The sequence below is a fragment of the Procambarus clarkii genome, unplaced genomic scaffold (genome assembly GCF_040958095.1).
Source record: "Procambarus clarkii isolate CNS0578487 unplaced genomic scaffold, FALCON_Pclarkii_2.0 HiC_scaffold_347, whole genome shotgun sequence".
Lineage (NCBI taxonomy): Eukaryota > Metazoa > Arthropoda > Malacostraca > Decapoda > Cambaridae > Procambarus > Procambarus clarkii.
This window is the reverse complement of record NW_027189380.1, coordinates 64453-80708: the sequence shown is the minus strand read 5'-3', so window position 1 is coordinate 80708 and position 16256 is coordinate 64453. Positions and strand designations below refer to the sequence as shown.

Sequence of the window (16256 nt, the reverse complement as noted above, 5' to 3'; positions counted from 1 at the left end):
AACTGTCTCCTGATGGGAGGTCCTGGTGGCGGCTTTGGGACCCTTCTCTTCCCTAGGTCAGATTTCAAGGAGAAAGGTGTATGGTGCTCTGGTGGTGGACAGATGGAACTAACATGAAAATTGCTTCCATACCAAGTTGCTCATGAATCTCGGGGCTTCACTGTCCAATTTTGTTCTAGTTTGTTTACTGGCTGTTGTCTACTTCTGTTCACTCATCTTTTTTATCTTTGTGATTTACGCTCTCCTGCTCCTTGCACCTCTTTAGAGGGGGTCCAGGGTTTGACCCCTGGTTCCTTATATAGATAGGGACCAGTTGGTTCTTTATCTCTGGTAGGCTTATATATGTCTGGCAATGGCCTGGATTGGATCAAATTAAGTGGAGTTTGGCAGGTAGCAAGCACCAAGGACACACACATGAAATAGGCATTTTCATTACATTCAATGCTGGGTTTTTGTTTTATCTTGTCAAAAACATTACTTGTTTACTCGTATTTCTTTTATTTGCTGCATGTTCTAATATAATACAATTGTATGTATTGTAGGTCCCCTGGAATGGTCTGTCGCTCATGTCCGACAGTGGTTGTCGTGGGCTGTCTGCCAGTTTGGTCTGGTCAGTATCGACGTAGACAGTCCGAGTTGGAACTTGAGTGGCCGAGAATTATTTGGGCTGAGTCAAATGGAGTTCCGTAAATTAGTGCCTGACGATCCAGGAGATGTATTTTATATGCATTTTGAGTTATTGCGGAGGACAAATGTTGTTGGTAAGTGTTTAAATGTTACTGAATTTTGAGTGAACTTTACTCTTGCTAAGATAAGAAGAGAGATTGCTAAAAAATATAAGTTCTCACTAATATTTATCCATGTTTCATGTACGCGAAGTCTTACCAATGATAATGTTACTAAACAAAAAAAATTGACACCTTAATTTTTGTGGTCGAGCTTTTCGGAGATTTTTCTACTGATGGATTAACCCTTGAACTGCTAAGGGGTCCTGAGGAATTTTACACCATGTACAAGAAAAAAAAATTTAAAATTTTTTTTTATCTTCTAAAAATGTTCATTTGTGTTTCCCGAGTACGGGAAAAATAAAAATAAATCATAGGTGACATATTTTGGCTGCAATAGGCTGAGGAAATCTGGCAAAATGTTGTCGTTGACAAAGCAAGCGTCGGAGGCAGTCAGCTCTGCCACAGCTCTCAGGCGGGAGCTGCCACAAAGATATTTTTACCTATTTATTTCAATGTCTCTGATTTATTCTTAGTTTTCTGGGGCGGAGCCCCGTTGGCTCCCCAGAGCTATCCAGGCTGATATGTAACTATTAGCTCTCTGGCATCAATCAAAGGGCATGGAGTTCTTGCTCACCGGGGACCATGAGCCAGAACCTGGCCTCCTCAAAGAGGCGCGAGAGCGAATGGCCTATAGAAACCCCCCGTGTGGTTGGGTTCATTCTGTTAGGGCACTGGGTACTGCACAGCTAGTTTTCACCTATTGTAGCAGCCGGCTCTCTTCCTCCTGGGTACGCTGTCCTTTTGCAGGGTTTTTCTTTTGTTTTTGTTTCCTGCCTGGTGGAGGGGGGTTTGCCTTTGGTTGGCTGCCCCTTTCTACACTTAAGGGTTATTTTCTAGGTATCTCTATGTTCTTGGTGGTACCCATGCTTGGCTCCCCCTGTCAGTGGACATGTCCCAGGGGGTTCAGCTTTAGGAGTTTCATTGGTAGTTTTGGGCACTGGTTTGTAGTACCCTGCCTGGGGCTTCTCTTAGCGTGATACCGAGGCTAAGAGTTCTGGGAAATCCCACGGGCGCACCGTGGTCCGATGGATGCGACCCTCGAGGCCCCTCTCATTTCGAGTGAGGTTGATGTCCCCTTGTCACGGGGTGACAATCACCAGTTGTGCCTCTGCCATGCTGCCTCTTGGGTCGGTGATTCCTTTGACCCAGAGTCGTGCGACATTTGTTCCTTATACGTACAGTGGCCCTGAAGATTGCATACACCAACATAGATGGAGTAAGATCGAAGATAATGGAGTTAAGTGATGTAATATAGCTGCAGACACCAGACATTGTTGCACTCACGGAGACAAAACTTGAAGATGTTATTTTAAATGAAGTCATATTCCCAAGGGGCTACTCAATTTGGAGATGGGACAGAAAAAATTAGGAAAGGCGGTGGCGTTGCTGTGCTGGTGAAAGAACACCTGAAGGTGAATGAAATAATGACTGCCAATCTACAAGAAGTTGACATAATAGCACTAGAGATATGCCATGAGGATGATAAACTAATGATCATAAATGCATACAGTCCACCGCTAAGCAGCACATGGTCAAAGGAGGAGCTAGATAGTAAACGAGAAGGTCTTATAACAATAATGAGAGAGATCATAGCGAGAGCGGATAACGATAGTTCACGACTGTTGATAGCCGGCGACTTCAACTTGAAAGCCATAGACTGGGAGGCATATGAAGCTAAAACAGAAGATTTCTGGACCCGTAAATTTGTAGACCTCATCCTGGAAACATTCTTGTATCAACATGTTAAACAAGCTACGAGGATGAGGGAAGGGGACGTTCCCTCCATGCTAGATTTGATATTTACCGGGAAGGAGGAAGAAATATTTGACATTCAGTACCTTCCTCCCTTGGGTAAAAGTGACCATGTCTTTTTGGGAATAAAGTATGCAATGCGTTATAATCTGGAAGAAAATATGAAGGTTGATGCAATTGAAAAACCTGACTTTAGGAGAGGACATTATGGCAACCTTAGAAATTTTTTTAGTGGGTATAATTGAACAGACTTGTTGCTAGGCAAGGAAGTGAATGAGATGTATGTCAAGTTTTGTGAAATATATGACGAAGGCACAAAAAAATTTATACCAAAACAGAGAAGCAGAACTAGGAAACAGGATTGGTTCAACAGAAAGTGCGAGAGGGCCAGAGACCAAAAGACACAAAAATGGATTCAATACAGGAAGAGGCCAAACCCCCAAACATACCAGTGATACAAAGATGCGAGAAACAACTACACGGCAGTGAGGAGAGAGGCAGAAAGAAATTTTGAAAAAGGGATTGCAGACAAATGTAAAACAGAACCAGGTCTATTCTATAAATTCATAAACAACAAATTGCAGGTAAAGGATGATATACAGAGGTTGAAAATGGGAAATAGATTCACGGAAAATGAAAAGGAAATGTGTGAAACATTAAACGAAAAGTTCCAAAGTGTGTTTGTACAAAATGAAATCTTCAGGGAACCAGATACAATAAGAATTCCAGAGAAAAACATAGAGCACATAGAGGTGTCTAGAGACGAAGTGGAAAAAATGCTCAAGGAGCTAAATAAGAACAAGGCAGTTGGTCCAGATGGAGTTTCACCATGGGTTCTGAGAGAATGTGCACCTGAGCTCAGCATTCCTCTTCAACTGATTTTTCAGGCATCCCTGTTTACAGGAGTTGTAGCTGATGTGTGGAAAAAGGCTAACATAGTTCCAATCTACAAAAGTGGTAGCAGGGAAGACCCCCCCTTAACCCTTAAAGTGCGCATCACTTCATATGAAGTGTAAATCGTTTTACCAGTCAACTGCGCTTCACTTCATATGAAGTGTATGGGTACCGCGCACGATTTGAATGGCCCGCGGTGTAGCTGGGGGTCCCATACGCTGCCCAGGGGCTCTAGTAAACAGCGGCCATTTTGAAAAAAAATCCAGCTCACGCTCCGATGGCATGGGAGGCCTCAGTTTAGCGAGAGTCACCATGGCGAGCGCACGGTCAAACGCCTCACGAGCACGCATCACTCAGTCCCTCACCCCAGAGCAAATAGCCCACGAATTATTCTCTGAAGGTGAAGAAAGTGTGTTTGACGATTCAGACAACGATGAGGATTATACACAGTTGTCGGGAGATAGTAGCAGCAGCAGTGAAAGTGAGAATGACCGCCATGCCATGGCGAGGCCTATACGCTCTCCCATGCCTCCTCGCCCATTTTCTACCCCAATTCTACCACGACCTCACAGTTCCTGTGGATATTTTCTGTTTGAGGGTGACGAGTCAGGGGGAGGTGACTCCTTTTCTGGGTTTAGTGACTCAGATCAAAGTTTTATTGAGCCTGTGGCTGGTACCAGTGGTGTAACTGGGCGAGAAATTGTCGCGTCAGCAGCATCTCGCCCAGCCAAGCGCCACCGCATGGCACCACATGAGGCACCAAGACCCTCGTGTTCACGTGCACCCACCTCACGTGCACGTAGCCGCCGTGCTTCTCGCAGACGGTATTCAGCTCCTGGTCGCCGGTATGCATCGCTTCCTCGCCGTCTTTCCTCTGCATCTCGCAGGACGCCTGGTGTACTTGAGTGGAGTGATGGTGACGATTTTATTCCTAATATTCCTCACTTTGACGATAAAGATGTAGGGATTACAAACCTTTTCCCTAATCAAGGTGAGGACATGGCTGAGATGGAATATTTTACAGCATTCTATGATGAACCACTCATGGAATACATTGTACACCAAACGAACCTGCATGCTGCTTACCTGATTGAGAGGGAAATCACAGAATTTTCACGACTGCAGCGTTGGAAAAATACCACAGTGGCGGAAATGTATGTGTTTTTGGCACTCTGTTTGTTGATGAAGCACTGTCACAAACATGCAATAAATGACTATTGGAGCAAGGACAAGACAATACCAACACCTTTATTCGGGAAATATATGTCACGAGACAGGTTTCAGATACTCCTCAGGTGTCTACATTTTGGAAGTGTTCAGGACCGAACACCTGATGATAGACTGTGGCGAGTGAGGCACTACATGAACGATGTTATTGGAAAATTCAGAGATTTTTACGTACCAGCACAGAAGCTGGTGGTTGATGAATCTCTCATACTTTTCAAGGGACGTGTTCCATTCAAACAGTACATTCCCTCAAAACGAAACCGATTTGCCTGAAATTTTTTGTTCTTTGTGATTGCGAGACAGGATACGTGTTACACATGATTCTGTACTCGGCTAGTGATGTAGACATTCCCGGTAACGACGAACATGGATTCTCGGGGAGTGTAGTGAAGACCATCATGGCTCCGTGGATGAACAAGGGACACATTTTATACACAGATAATTACTATACAAGTCCCTTGCTAGCTCGGTTCTTGCTAGAAAATAGAACCGGATTGGTTGGTACAGTAAAGCCACAACGAAGGGAAATGCCTGTGTTTGACAACGACATTGCAGTTGGTGAGTGTCAGAGAAGGAAAAGTGATAACATTCTGTCAGTTCGGTGGAAAGACAAAAGAGAGGTGAACTTGTTGACAACAATTCATGATGGAACAATGGTGAACAGTGGGAAAGTGAGCCATAAAACAAACGCACCACTATATAAGCCAGACTGTGTTTTAGACTATAATATCAACATGCGGTTGATTGATAAATCAGACATGATGATTGGCACTGCAGAGTGTGTGCGGAAGACATGTAGGTGGACGAAAAAAGTGTTCTTCCATCTTGTGGACATGAGCATGCTGAACTGTTTCAACATGTACCTTGTGAGAACTGGACGTAAGCCCACTTTCCGTGACTTTGTATTTGATGCTGCAATACAGTTATTAGGAAAGTTTGCAAAAGATGTCCCAGGTATTCAGCGGCCCATCATAAACCCACTGTTGCAGCATGCTGGTACTCCACGCCTCGCTCACACTGAAGGCTTCCTAGCACACAAACTTAAGTATTTGCCACCTGGTGTGAAGCGTGCAATAGCCCAACGTGATTGCTTGGTGTGTAAAACAACGACACGTAGAGACAAGAAACGGAAGCTTGTGCAAACATGGTGTGAAACGTGTGGTATCCCATTATGTGCTGTCGACTGCTTCAATGACTACCACAGTCTAGAAATCTTCTAAGTGTGCTTCAAAGTGTGTATAGCGTGTGCGAGTGTGTAAATATGTAAACATATAAGCAGAACATATAATATAATAGACTGTAATGACATATTATATTGCCGTAATTGAAAACATTTGTGTGCGCCTGTGTATACTCAAATATGCAACAATTATTGATACAAAATATGTTCAAACAGTATTTGAAACACAATTAGTGAAAAAAAATTAGATAAAATGCGCTTAGACATTGTAAATAAATAGCGCGAAAATATATTTGTGGCAACTCTGGCTGTTTGAGGACAGCGCGCAACATCTCCCGGGCGTGTACTGCATGAGCGACCATGCAGATTGTGACGTCATTGCAGAGCTTCTCGGCTCTATTGCAACAAAAGTAAGTACAATAGAATTTTTTTTTTATTTTTCCCGTGATCAGTGAACAGAACTTAACAGATTAGCAAAAAAAAAAAAATTTTTTTTTTTCAAAATGACATGCGCCTGTGTGGATAGCAGGATATTAGACCCCGAGCATGTTAAGGGTTAATTATAGACCGGTATCATTGACAAGTGTAATAGTCAAAATATTGGAAAAAAATAATTAAAACTAAATGGGTAGAACACCTGGAGAGAAATGATATAATATCAGACAGACAGTATGGTTTTCGATCTGGAAGATCCTGTGTATCGAATTTTCTCAGTTTCTATGATCGAGCAACAGAGATATTACAGGAAAGAGATAGTTGGGTTGACTGCATCTATCTGGACCTAAAAAAGGCTTTTGACAGAGTTCCACATAAGAGGTTGTTCTGGAAACTGGAAAATATTGGAGGGGTGACAGGTACGCTTCTAACATGGATGAAAAATTTTCTGACTGAAAGAAAAATGAGGGCAGTGATCAGAGGCAATGTATCGGACTGGAGAAATGTCACAAGTGGAGTACCACAGGGGTCAGTTCTTGCACCAGTGATGTTTATTGTCTACGTAAATGATCTACCAGTTGGTATACAGAATTATATGAACATGTTTGCTGATGATGCTAAGATAATAGGAAGGATAAGAAACTTAAATGATTGTCATGCCCTTCAAGATGACCTGGACAAAATAAGTATATGGAGCACCACTTGGCAAATGGAATTTAATGTTAATAAATGCCATGTTGTGGAATGTGGAATAGAACATAGACCCCACACAACCTATATATTATGTGAGAAATCTTTAAAGAATTCTGATAAAGAAAGAGATCTAGGGGTGGTTCTAGATAGAAAACTATCACCTGAGGACCACATAAAGAATATTGTGCGAGGAGCCTATGCCACACTTTATAACTTCAGAATTGCTTTTAAATGCATGGATGGTGATAAACTAAAGAAATTGTTCACGACTTTTGTTAGGCCAAAGCTAGAATATGCAGCGGTTGTGTGGTGCCCATATCTTAAGAAGCACATCAACAAACTGGAAAAGGTGCAAAGACATGCTACTAAGTGGCTCCCAGAACTGAAGGGCAAGAGCTACGAAGAGAGGTTAGAGGCATTAAATATGCCAAAACTGGAAGACAGAAGAAAAAGAGGTGATATGATCACTACATACAAAATAGTAACAGGAATTGATAAAATTGATAGGGAAGATTTCCTGAGACCTGGAACTTTAAGAACAAGAGGTCATTGATTTAAACTAGCTAAACACAGATGCCGAAGAAATATAAGAAAATTCACTTTCGCAAACAGAGTGGTAGACGGTTGGAACAAGTTAGGGGAGAAGGTGGTGGAGGCCAAGACCATCAGTAGTTTCAAAGCGTTATATGCCAAAGAGTGCTGGGAAGACGGGACACCACGAGCGTAGCTCTCATCCTGTAACTACACTTAGGTAATTAAAAAAAGTGGCACCTCGACTTACGATTGCCCCGACTTACGATAATTTCGAGTTATGATGTAAATTTGATCAAAAAATGCGACTCGACATATGATGGTGTCGTTGACTAACAATATTTGTTGGTACACGTTCGAGTCGACTGAACACGTCTTTCCCGGTCACGCAGGCCGACCTGCCTCAGTTTACTACAGCTGCCCATTTAGTGACGATCGCGCCTATAAGAAACAACGCTCTTGTGGTGATTTTTGCTTTTTGAACATAAAAGTAATTATTATATATCATGCCATGAGTCCCAGGAAAGTCAGTGGTAAGGTTCAACATATGAGATCCCATGTAAGAATGACCATAGAGCAGAAACAAGAGATCATTCGTAAATATGAAGATGGTGTGCGGGTTGTTGAACTAGCTAGGCAGTACAACAAATCTCAGTCAACGATATCCACCATACTGGCTAAGAAAAAGGACATTATGAGTGCTAAAGTGGCAAAAGGCATATCAATAATCACGAAACATAGAATATAAACACTTGAGGATGTTGAACAGTTATCATTAATTTGGATACACAATGAGGAGATAGCGGGTGATAATGTTTCAGAGGCCATCATTTGTAAAAAGGCAAGAAAAATGTATGAAGACCTTTTAAAGAAACTCCCTGGAATGAATGATGCAGAAGCGAAAGAGTTTAAGGCGAGCAGGGGATAGTTTGAGAAATTTAGAAAAAGAAGTGGCATTCATAGTGTTGTGAGGCATGGGGAGGCTGCCAGCTCAGACAAACCAGCGGCTGAAAGATTCATTGGCAAATTTAAAGATTTTGTGCAGAGTGAGGCATACCTACCACAACAAGTGTTTAATTGTGATGAGACAGGGCTATTCTGGAAAAGATTGCCAAAGAAAACATACATACAGAGATCATGGTTCTTACAGTCACTTCTTGCCAGACTTTGTCAACAAGTTTTAAAGCACTATAAAAGTTAAAATGTTTTTTCCAGAACTCTTTGAGGGCGAGTTGTGTGGCATCCGTCACTAACATCCGTTACTTCTCCTCCCCAAGGAGGAGAAGTCATTGCCTGGACACAAGCCTATGAAAGATCGGTTTACTCTTGTGTTGTGTGGTAATGCGAGTGGCGATTTGAAAATTAAACCCTTGCTTGTGTATCCTTCCGAAAATCCAAGGGTTTTCAAATAATATAATGTGCAGAAACACAAAATGTGTGTGATGTGGAAGACTAATGCTAAGGCATGGGTGACAAGGCAATTTTTTACAGAGTGGGTGAATGAGGTGGTGTGCCCTGCCATCAAAAAATATTTGCAGGAGAACAGTTTGCCACTCAAGGCCTTGCTTCTCCTCGACAATGCTCCTGCCCATCCTCCAGGCTTGGAGGATTCATTGGAGGAATTTAGTTTTGTTACAATAAAGTTCCATCCTCCCAACACCATTCCTCTACTTCAGCCTATGGACCAGAAAATCATTGCCAATTTTAAGAAACTTTATGAAAGGGCACTTTTCCGGAGATGTGTCGAAGTGACGGATGCCACACAACTCGCCCTCAAAGAGTTCTGGAAAAAACATTTTAACTTTTATAGTGCTTTAAAACTTGTTGACAAAGTCTGGCAAGAAGTGACTGTAAGAACCATGATCTCTGGCTGGAGAAAACTGTGGCCTAAATGTGTTGCAGAACGAGACTTTGAGGGGTTTGAGGCTGAACCTGAAGTGCCTCTTGTTGAGGAAATTGCTACTCTGGGTCGGCAATTGGGGTTGGAGTTGGATGGTGCTGATGTGGAGGAGTTGGTGGAAGAACACAACGAAGAACTGACCACTGTAGAACTCCAAGCCCTTCAAAAGGAGCAGCTGAGGAAATTTCTTCAGGGGAGGATGTGCCAGTGCCGAATGTCCCTTCCTCAACAATTAAGAAAATGTGTGCAACATATTATCCACCAGGCTACGAGGGACCTCGTAGCCTGGTGGATAGCGCGCAGGACTCTTAATTCTGTGGCGCGGGTTCGATTCCCGCACGAGGCAGAAACAAATGGGCAAAGTTTCTTTCACCCTGAATGCCCCTGTTACCTAGCAGTAAATAGGTACCTGGGAGTTAGTCAGCTGTCACGGGCTGCTTCCTGGGGGTGGAGGCCTGGTCGAGGACCAGGCCGCGGGGACACTAAAGCCCCGAAATCATCTCAAGATAACCTCAAGATAACATGGGAAGAATTGCAAACCTTTGTTGAAACGACTCGCCCAAATCAAGCTGCAGTAGGCCGTTGCCTTAACCTATTAAATGACACTGTGATGCATCACTAAAGGCAAATGTTAAAACAAAGGGAAAAACAAGTGTCTCTTGACAAATTTGTAGTGAGACAAACAAGCAGTGAACCACAACCAGGTCCTAGTGGTATTCAGGCAAAACATAGGAGAGAGAGTACCCCAGAGAAAACATCACTGCCTGTTGTGATAATGGAAGGGGACTCCCCTTCCAAACAGTAACACCTCTCCTCCTCCCCCCTCATCACCATCTTCCATACACCATCAAGAGTCTTCCATAAAGGTAAGATAAACATGTACTGTATTATAGTTAGAAAAAACATTGTATTCAGTATAAAATGTATTTGTAAGTTAATATTTTGGAGGGTGGGGAACGGATTAATTAAGTTCCCTTTATTTTTTATGTGAAAAATTGCTTCGGCTTATATTTCGACTTGGTAATCCGTTCCCAGAGACGGATTGCATCGTAAGTCGAGGCCCCACTGTACTCCAGTTCACGGATATGCGGGTGCAGGCAGCAGAGGCATTGCATGCTCAGTTCAGGTTCCTGCAACACAATAGGTTCGTTGCTTCCTCGGACGCGCCGTGACTGCCCTGTTTTGGTTATAGGGACCTGGACTTGTGGGTGGGAGTCTCTTCGGCTTTGGTTCTGTCCACCCCTCCTTGTCCTTTCCCTTCGGTGGTTCATCCGGTGCCCTCCCTCTTGCTGCCGGCTTCGAAACGCCTGAAGGCTTCAGAGGCGGGGGCAGGGTTTAGTTGGTGCTGAGACCCCGGCGGTCTCGGGGGAGACCCCTTCCGGGGTAGCAGAAGAGGCATTCGAGCCTGGTCCTTTAGCTGGAGCTTCTGGATCTGACCAGTGGGCCCCCTTCGTTCCTGCTTTTTTGGCTGCTCCTGCCTTTTCTATAGAGGCTGGGGGTTGAAGGACAGCTCGGCGCCGGGTCCGCAGGGTGAGGTTCCCAAGGCAGGGGAGGGGTTGACTTGGGGGGGCCTTGAGCCTCATTGGCCCTCGCCTGGGTTTTTGTACCCTCGGAGTGGGGCTTGATGTTACAAGGAGAGGGGTTCTTTCCCTCCCTCCTCATACGAATTGGATTTAGTGTCTTCCCTTTCCCTGGTTCAGTTCTTTGATCCTGTCCTTCCGGAGGTTTTCAACTTTCCACATCCCGTCACATGTGGTGCAGGAAGCCCTTGGGGCTTACCTCCTGTATGACCCAGTTATGCTTTTGTGATGGATCCGTGTTCCTTCGTGTATGGATCTTTGTGTCTGTACTGGGTTTGTTATGAAGTTTTGAATTCGTTTTGCGGTGCGTCCCATTGACGGGGCAGTGGGGGGGGAGCTCACTCTGTTTGCTCATGCCTGGTCCCATGATTTGTGAGCCTTTCGGGTCATTTCGTGCAGCCTGCGGTGGCGTTGGGTGGCTCCCCTTCTTCGGGGGGTTCGGGGTTGGCGGGGCAGGCCTCTTCTCCTGCGCTCTGTCGAGTCATCTCGGAGTAAGTTCGCTTGGGCGTGGTCGAAATGACCTCATCTCTCGGGTGGATTTCCCGCCTGTTTCTGGGCCCGAAACGAGACTGCGCAGACCTCCCGTTCATTTTGGACTTGTCCTGTCTGAACCCGTGAGATTATTGCCCCTTCTTTTGGCTGATTATGCTGTCCCAGGTTCGTCTTCTGTTGGAGACGGGTGCTTGGATAGTGTCCCTGGACCTCAAGGATGGGTATTGGCACATCCCGATTCATCCGAAGTTCAGAGACTGGCTCGGATTTGTTGTGGGGCGCTAAGCTTACTGCTTTTGTTGCCTTCCATTCGGCTTGAATCTGGCACCACCTGTTTTCACACCTTACTCGGGTCGTGGTGACCCGCCTGCATATGTTAGGTGTTCGGGTTCTGGCCTACCTCGACGACTAGCTGGTTTTCGCTCCCAGTCAGTCCACTTGTCGACTCGCCAGGGTTTTGGTTCTTTCCCAGCTCTCTGGGTTCGGGTTCCTGGTGAACTGGCGGAAGTCCTATCCGGTTCCCTCTCAGGTTCGGTTTTTGCTGGGTCTTGTGTGGGACTCTCGCATCGCTTCCTTGCCTCTTCCTCCAGTGGCTCTGCTTCGCCTGCATTCCCGCCTTCATCTGTGCCTGAGGGGCTCCCGGATCATGCGGCAGTTGCTAGAGGGTTTGTGCAGGAGCCTGAACTTTGCGTTGATGGTCTACCCACTGAGTCGGGTGTGGCTTCGTCAGCTGTTCTGGTTCCTTCGGGGACGTCCTTACTGCCCCTCTCACAACCGCTGGGTTCGGCCTCTGGGGGCTTTGCGTCGGTTGTTGCGTCACCAGCTTCCTCTTCGGGTTTTTTTGGGGTTCAGTGCCTTGGCGCCTACCCGAGCCCTCGCTCGATGTGTTTTGTGACGTGAAAATGGATGGTAGCGCAGTCTTTATAGGGCAGATAGAATGCTGGTCACATAAAACAAAACAAAAAAGTAAAAAAAGTTAGACGGCTATTTATCTTCACACTGAGGCAACTGTAGGATAAAACAGAGAGAAAAGAAAAAAATACTTTACTATAACAATTACCTTAATCAATTTACAAAACAAAAATAGTATCAAAACTTGGCTTTACTCAATGTGTTCAAATACAAAAGACAAACAAACAGACAAAGTTACGTTACGTTAAGGTGCAAAACAATAAAATGGTGCGTGAATACTGTGAGCCAGGCTGCATAAATTTACTACCACACAGAGACGTTTGATAACAGATCCATCAGCTAGAGCACGGAGGAGTATTCTGACTTGCAGGCCTAATCTCTTCCTGAGAGATTGCCGTGACAGTTCACAGATGCATCATCTCTTGGCTGAGGCTTTGTGACCAGTGCTCACCAGACCGACCAGGGATGGTAAGGTCCATCCTTCCGTCTGGCTCACAGCACAGTACGGGAGTTAGTGGCTGTGTGGATGTCGCTCCGGAGGGTTCGGGTCGCTCACGGATCAACGATCCGGCTCCATTTGGAATGTTTCCTGGTGGTTCATTGCTTGAACCGAGGGGATTCCATGCAGTCCTTGGCTCTTTGGGGCTGGTCGCTTCGGATGACTCGTCTGCCGAGTTCTCGGGGTTTGGCTCTCCTGGCGTTTAGGGAGATGGCTGTAGCGTGTAGGGAGGGGAAGCACACGAGAGCACGAGCTCTGTGAAAAACAATATACAGTGGTACCTTGCATAACGATTGCCCCAAAAGACGAATATTTTGGGTAACGAACGGCCCGATCGGCGTCAAATTGTCCCATATGACGAACGCTGGTTTGAGTAACGTCAACACCACATGGTGGGGTCGCGCTGCTTCTTGCACATTCTTAGACGCCTCCGACGATGCACATAAAAATATGTTGTTCTTGTTTAAAGATGCTAATGATGCTGGGATATAAAGGGGTGACTGCTGAGATGTTGCAAAGCATTGACGTTTTTGTAGGAAAAAAGAAATGAAATGTCTGATATACAACAAATGTCAAAAAGGTTTGTTCGGTGTTCGGCAGGTAGACTGCTCCATTATAACAATCTTTGTTTCAAATGTGTTCCATTTGTTTTGTATTTGTCATTTACGTCTCAATAATGGAGAAGCCTACCTTACATACACTGAATAAACCATTATGACATTTTCCTTTCTTCAAATGTGTTCAATATTTATTTTTCATTTGTCTTATAGCAAAAGGTTCGTTCGGTGGTCGGCAGGTAGGCTGCTCCATGTTTCTTACATACAAAAAAACGTATATAATAAAAAAAATGAAGAATTTTGAAAACCAGTACAAATGTCAAAAAGGTTCGTTCGGTGGTCTACAGGTCGGCTGCTCCATGTTTTTAAAAAAAAAAAAAAAAAAAAAAAAAAAAAAAAAAACGAAAAATAAAAGAACTGTTGAAACAATTTGAAAAATGGACAAATGTCATAGAGGTTCGTTCAGTGTTTGTCGGCTAGGCTGCTCCATTATTGAGACGTAAGTGACAAATACAAAACAAATGGAACACATTTGAAACAAAGAAAGATTGTCATAATGGAGCAGCCTACCCAACAAACACTGAACGAACCTTTTGCTATAACGAATATGAAAGACAAGGGCTGCTGGCTGGGTTAGTACTGCGTGAGCAACCATTTGTGGCACATGCGCCTCTGGCTCTCAAACACCTGTCCCACACGGTGTTGAAAGACTGTGCTCAGTCGGTGCAATTCAGACCCTATTGTTTGAAGAACATAAGGGTCATAACATTGGCGAAGCTAGGCGCAATAAGGGCTTAACACAACGGTCGGATGCCAGTGATACAGCACCTATGAGGATGATACAGCGAGCGTATCCAGGTGTAGCTCTGAGCTCCACCCTTGCCATCTCTAATGTATATAGATGATACATAGATGAATCGTTTTCTGCGTTCAGTGATGATGCATCTGATACAAGTAGCATAGATGAAGTGTTAGCGGCTTCCATGGTGGTGGTGGTGGTCATTGATATTTTCAAGAATACCTGAATCTCTTCCTGACTGATGGACACTCTTTGAGGCTAGCTGAATCTCTTCCTGTGGGGGACCTTACAAAGCGATCTTTTCAAGACTACCTTACAAATTGAGCTTTTCCTATAATCGTTTCAATACTACTTTATGCTTTACAAGCTTGGCTACATACCACCTACAAGTACTAAAGCCAAGGGTGCACGCGAGTGCGTTATTTGCAAGCACACAGAACGATGAAACAGGAAACAAAAATCTATCTGTAGCTGGTGCAAGGAGAGCAAAGTCGCGCTGTGTACCATGGACTACTTCGTTGACTATTATGCACCTCCAAAGTACTGAGTGTGTAATACAGTGTGTTACTGTGTAAATAGTATGTGAAACTGTACATATTGTAATTTTAGTGAATTTTTACCACGTAATATTGTGACAATAAACATTTATTGTGGACACATTACTGACACATGTATCACAGTTTCATGGAAAATTATGAACATTCTACTGTATACATATTGTAAAAGTCACAAATATGCATCATATACTATAAAAGAAACAAATAAAACCGCATTGGAAATGCATAGAAAAAATATTTGAAAATATATTTGTGGCAACACGCGGTGCTTGAATGGCCTGCGCGACCGTGTCTGGGAGCTTCACACACGGGCGACCAGGCCCTGATGACGTCACAGCGCACCTTTTCCACGGCCTCACAGCCAAAGTAAGTGGAATTTGGTAATTATTTTTACATAGACATGTTCAGGGATGGTAATTTATCATTTTACAAAGAAAAATTATATTTTGGGGAGCATTTGATGTCATGCACACTGGGGAAATTTCACAATAAACACAGTGCATCACACTGGTTACATGGGGACACTCGTTTTGTATGACGTCCGTTTCACATGACGAACATGGAACGGATTAAATTCGTTATGCGAGGTACCACTGTATATCTCGGGATATTTCAGTAATACAGGAACTAAACACAGTCAGATAACTCATAAAGTGCATCTCAACTTATTAAACAATATACCATAGTGATTGCCATCCGACTTTTGTGCTTTAAGGAAATAACAAGTGAATTTTGTGGAGTCCACCTCGTGGTGCCAGAACCCACCCCATAGGCCCACGTCCTGTGTGTCCACCGTGTGTGTGTGTGTGTGTGTGTAATTACCTAAGTGTAGTTACAGGATGAGAGCTATGCTCGTGGTGTCCCATCTCCCCAGCACTCTTTGTCATATAATGCTTTGAAATTACTGACGGTTTTGGCCTCCACCACCTTCTCACTTAACTTGTTCCAACCGTCTACCACTCTGTTTACAAAAGTGAATTTTCGTATATTTCTCCGGCAGCTTTGTGTCGTTAGTTTAAATCTATGACCTCTTGTTCTTGAAGTTCCGAGTCTCAGGAATTCTTCCCTATCAATTTTATCTATTCCTGTTACTATTTTGTGTGTGTGTGTGTGTGTGTGTGCTTACTAGCAAATTGGTTTCCAACAAGTGTAATAGGGGAATGTGGATCGAGAAATTAGTAATAGAGAAAGTGAATACTATTGGAAGTCGGAAATAAAGCAGAAAATCCCTTATTGTAATACAAGCGAATTAATATATCAGTGTTATAACCCAAGTAACTGGCAACTGAGGGGCCTCCAGCCACGGCCTGGGACAACGTGTCAACTGTACAGCCTCTGGGACCCTCACCCTCGACCGTGCGATAAGTACTGACCATACAGTAGAACAAATAAACATATATATTGTTACAAATATACGGTATACATATATTATTATAAATATATAGATATATACAACAAAA

General features: G+C 43.9%; 1 protein-coding gene across 2 annotated transcripts in view; it reads left to right on the top strand.

Moving 5' to 3' along the window:
* LOC138361402 (DNA-binding protein Ets97D-like) overlaps positions 1-16256 on the top strand; it is a 196506-nt gene that overhangs the window by 142948 nt on the left and 37302 nt on the right. The window contains exon 6 of one of the 2 annotated variants that reach the window (XM_069320740.1): positions 543-761. The exons of the other annotated variant lie outside the window; for it this stretch is intronic. Coding sequence (XP_069176841.1) covers positions 543-761 — 219 coding nt within the window. The remainder of the gene's footprint in view (positions 1-542; positions 762-16256) is intronic. 2 annotated transcript variants of the gene reach the window in all.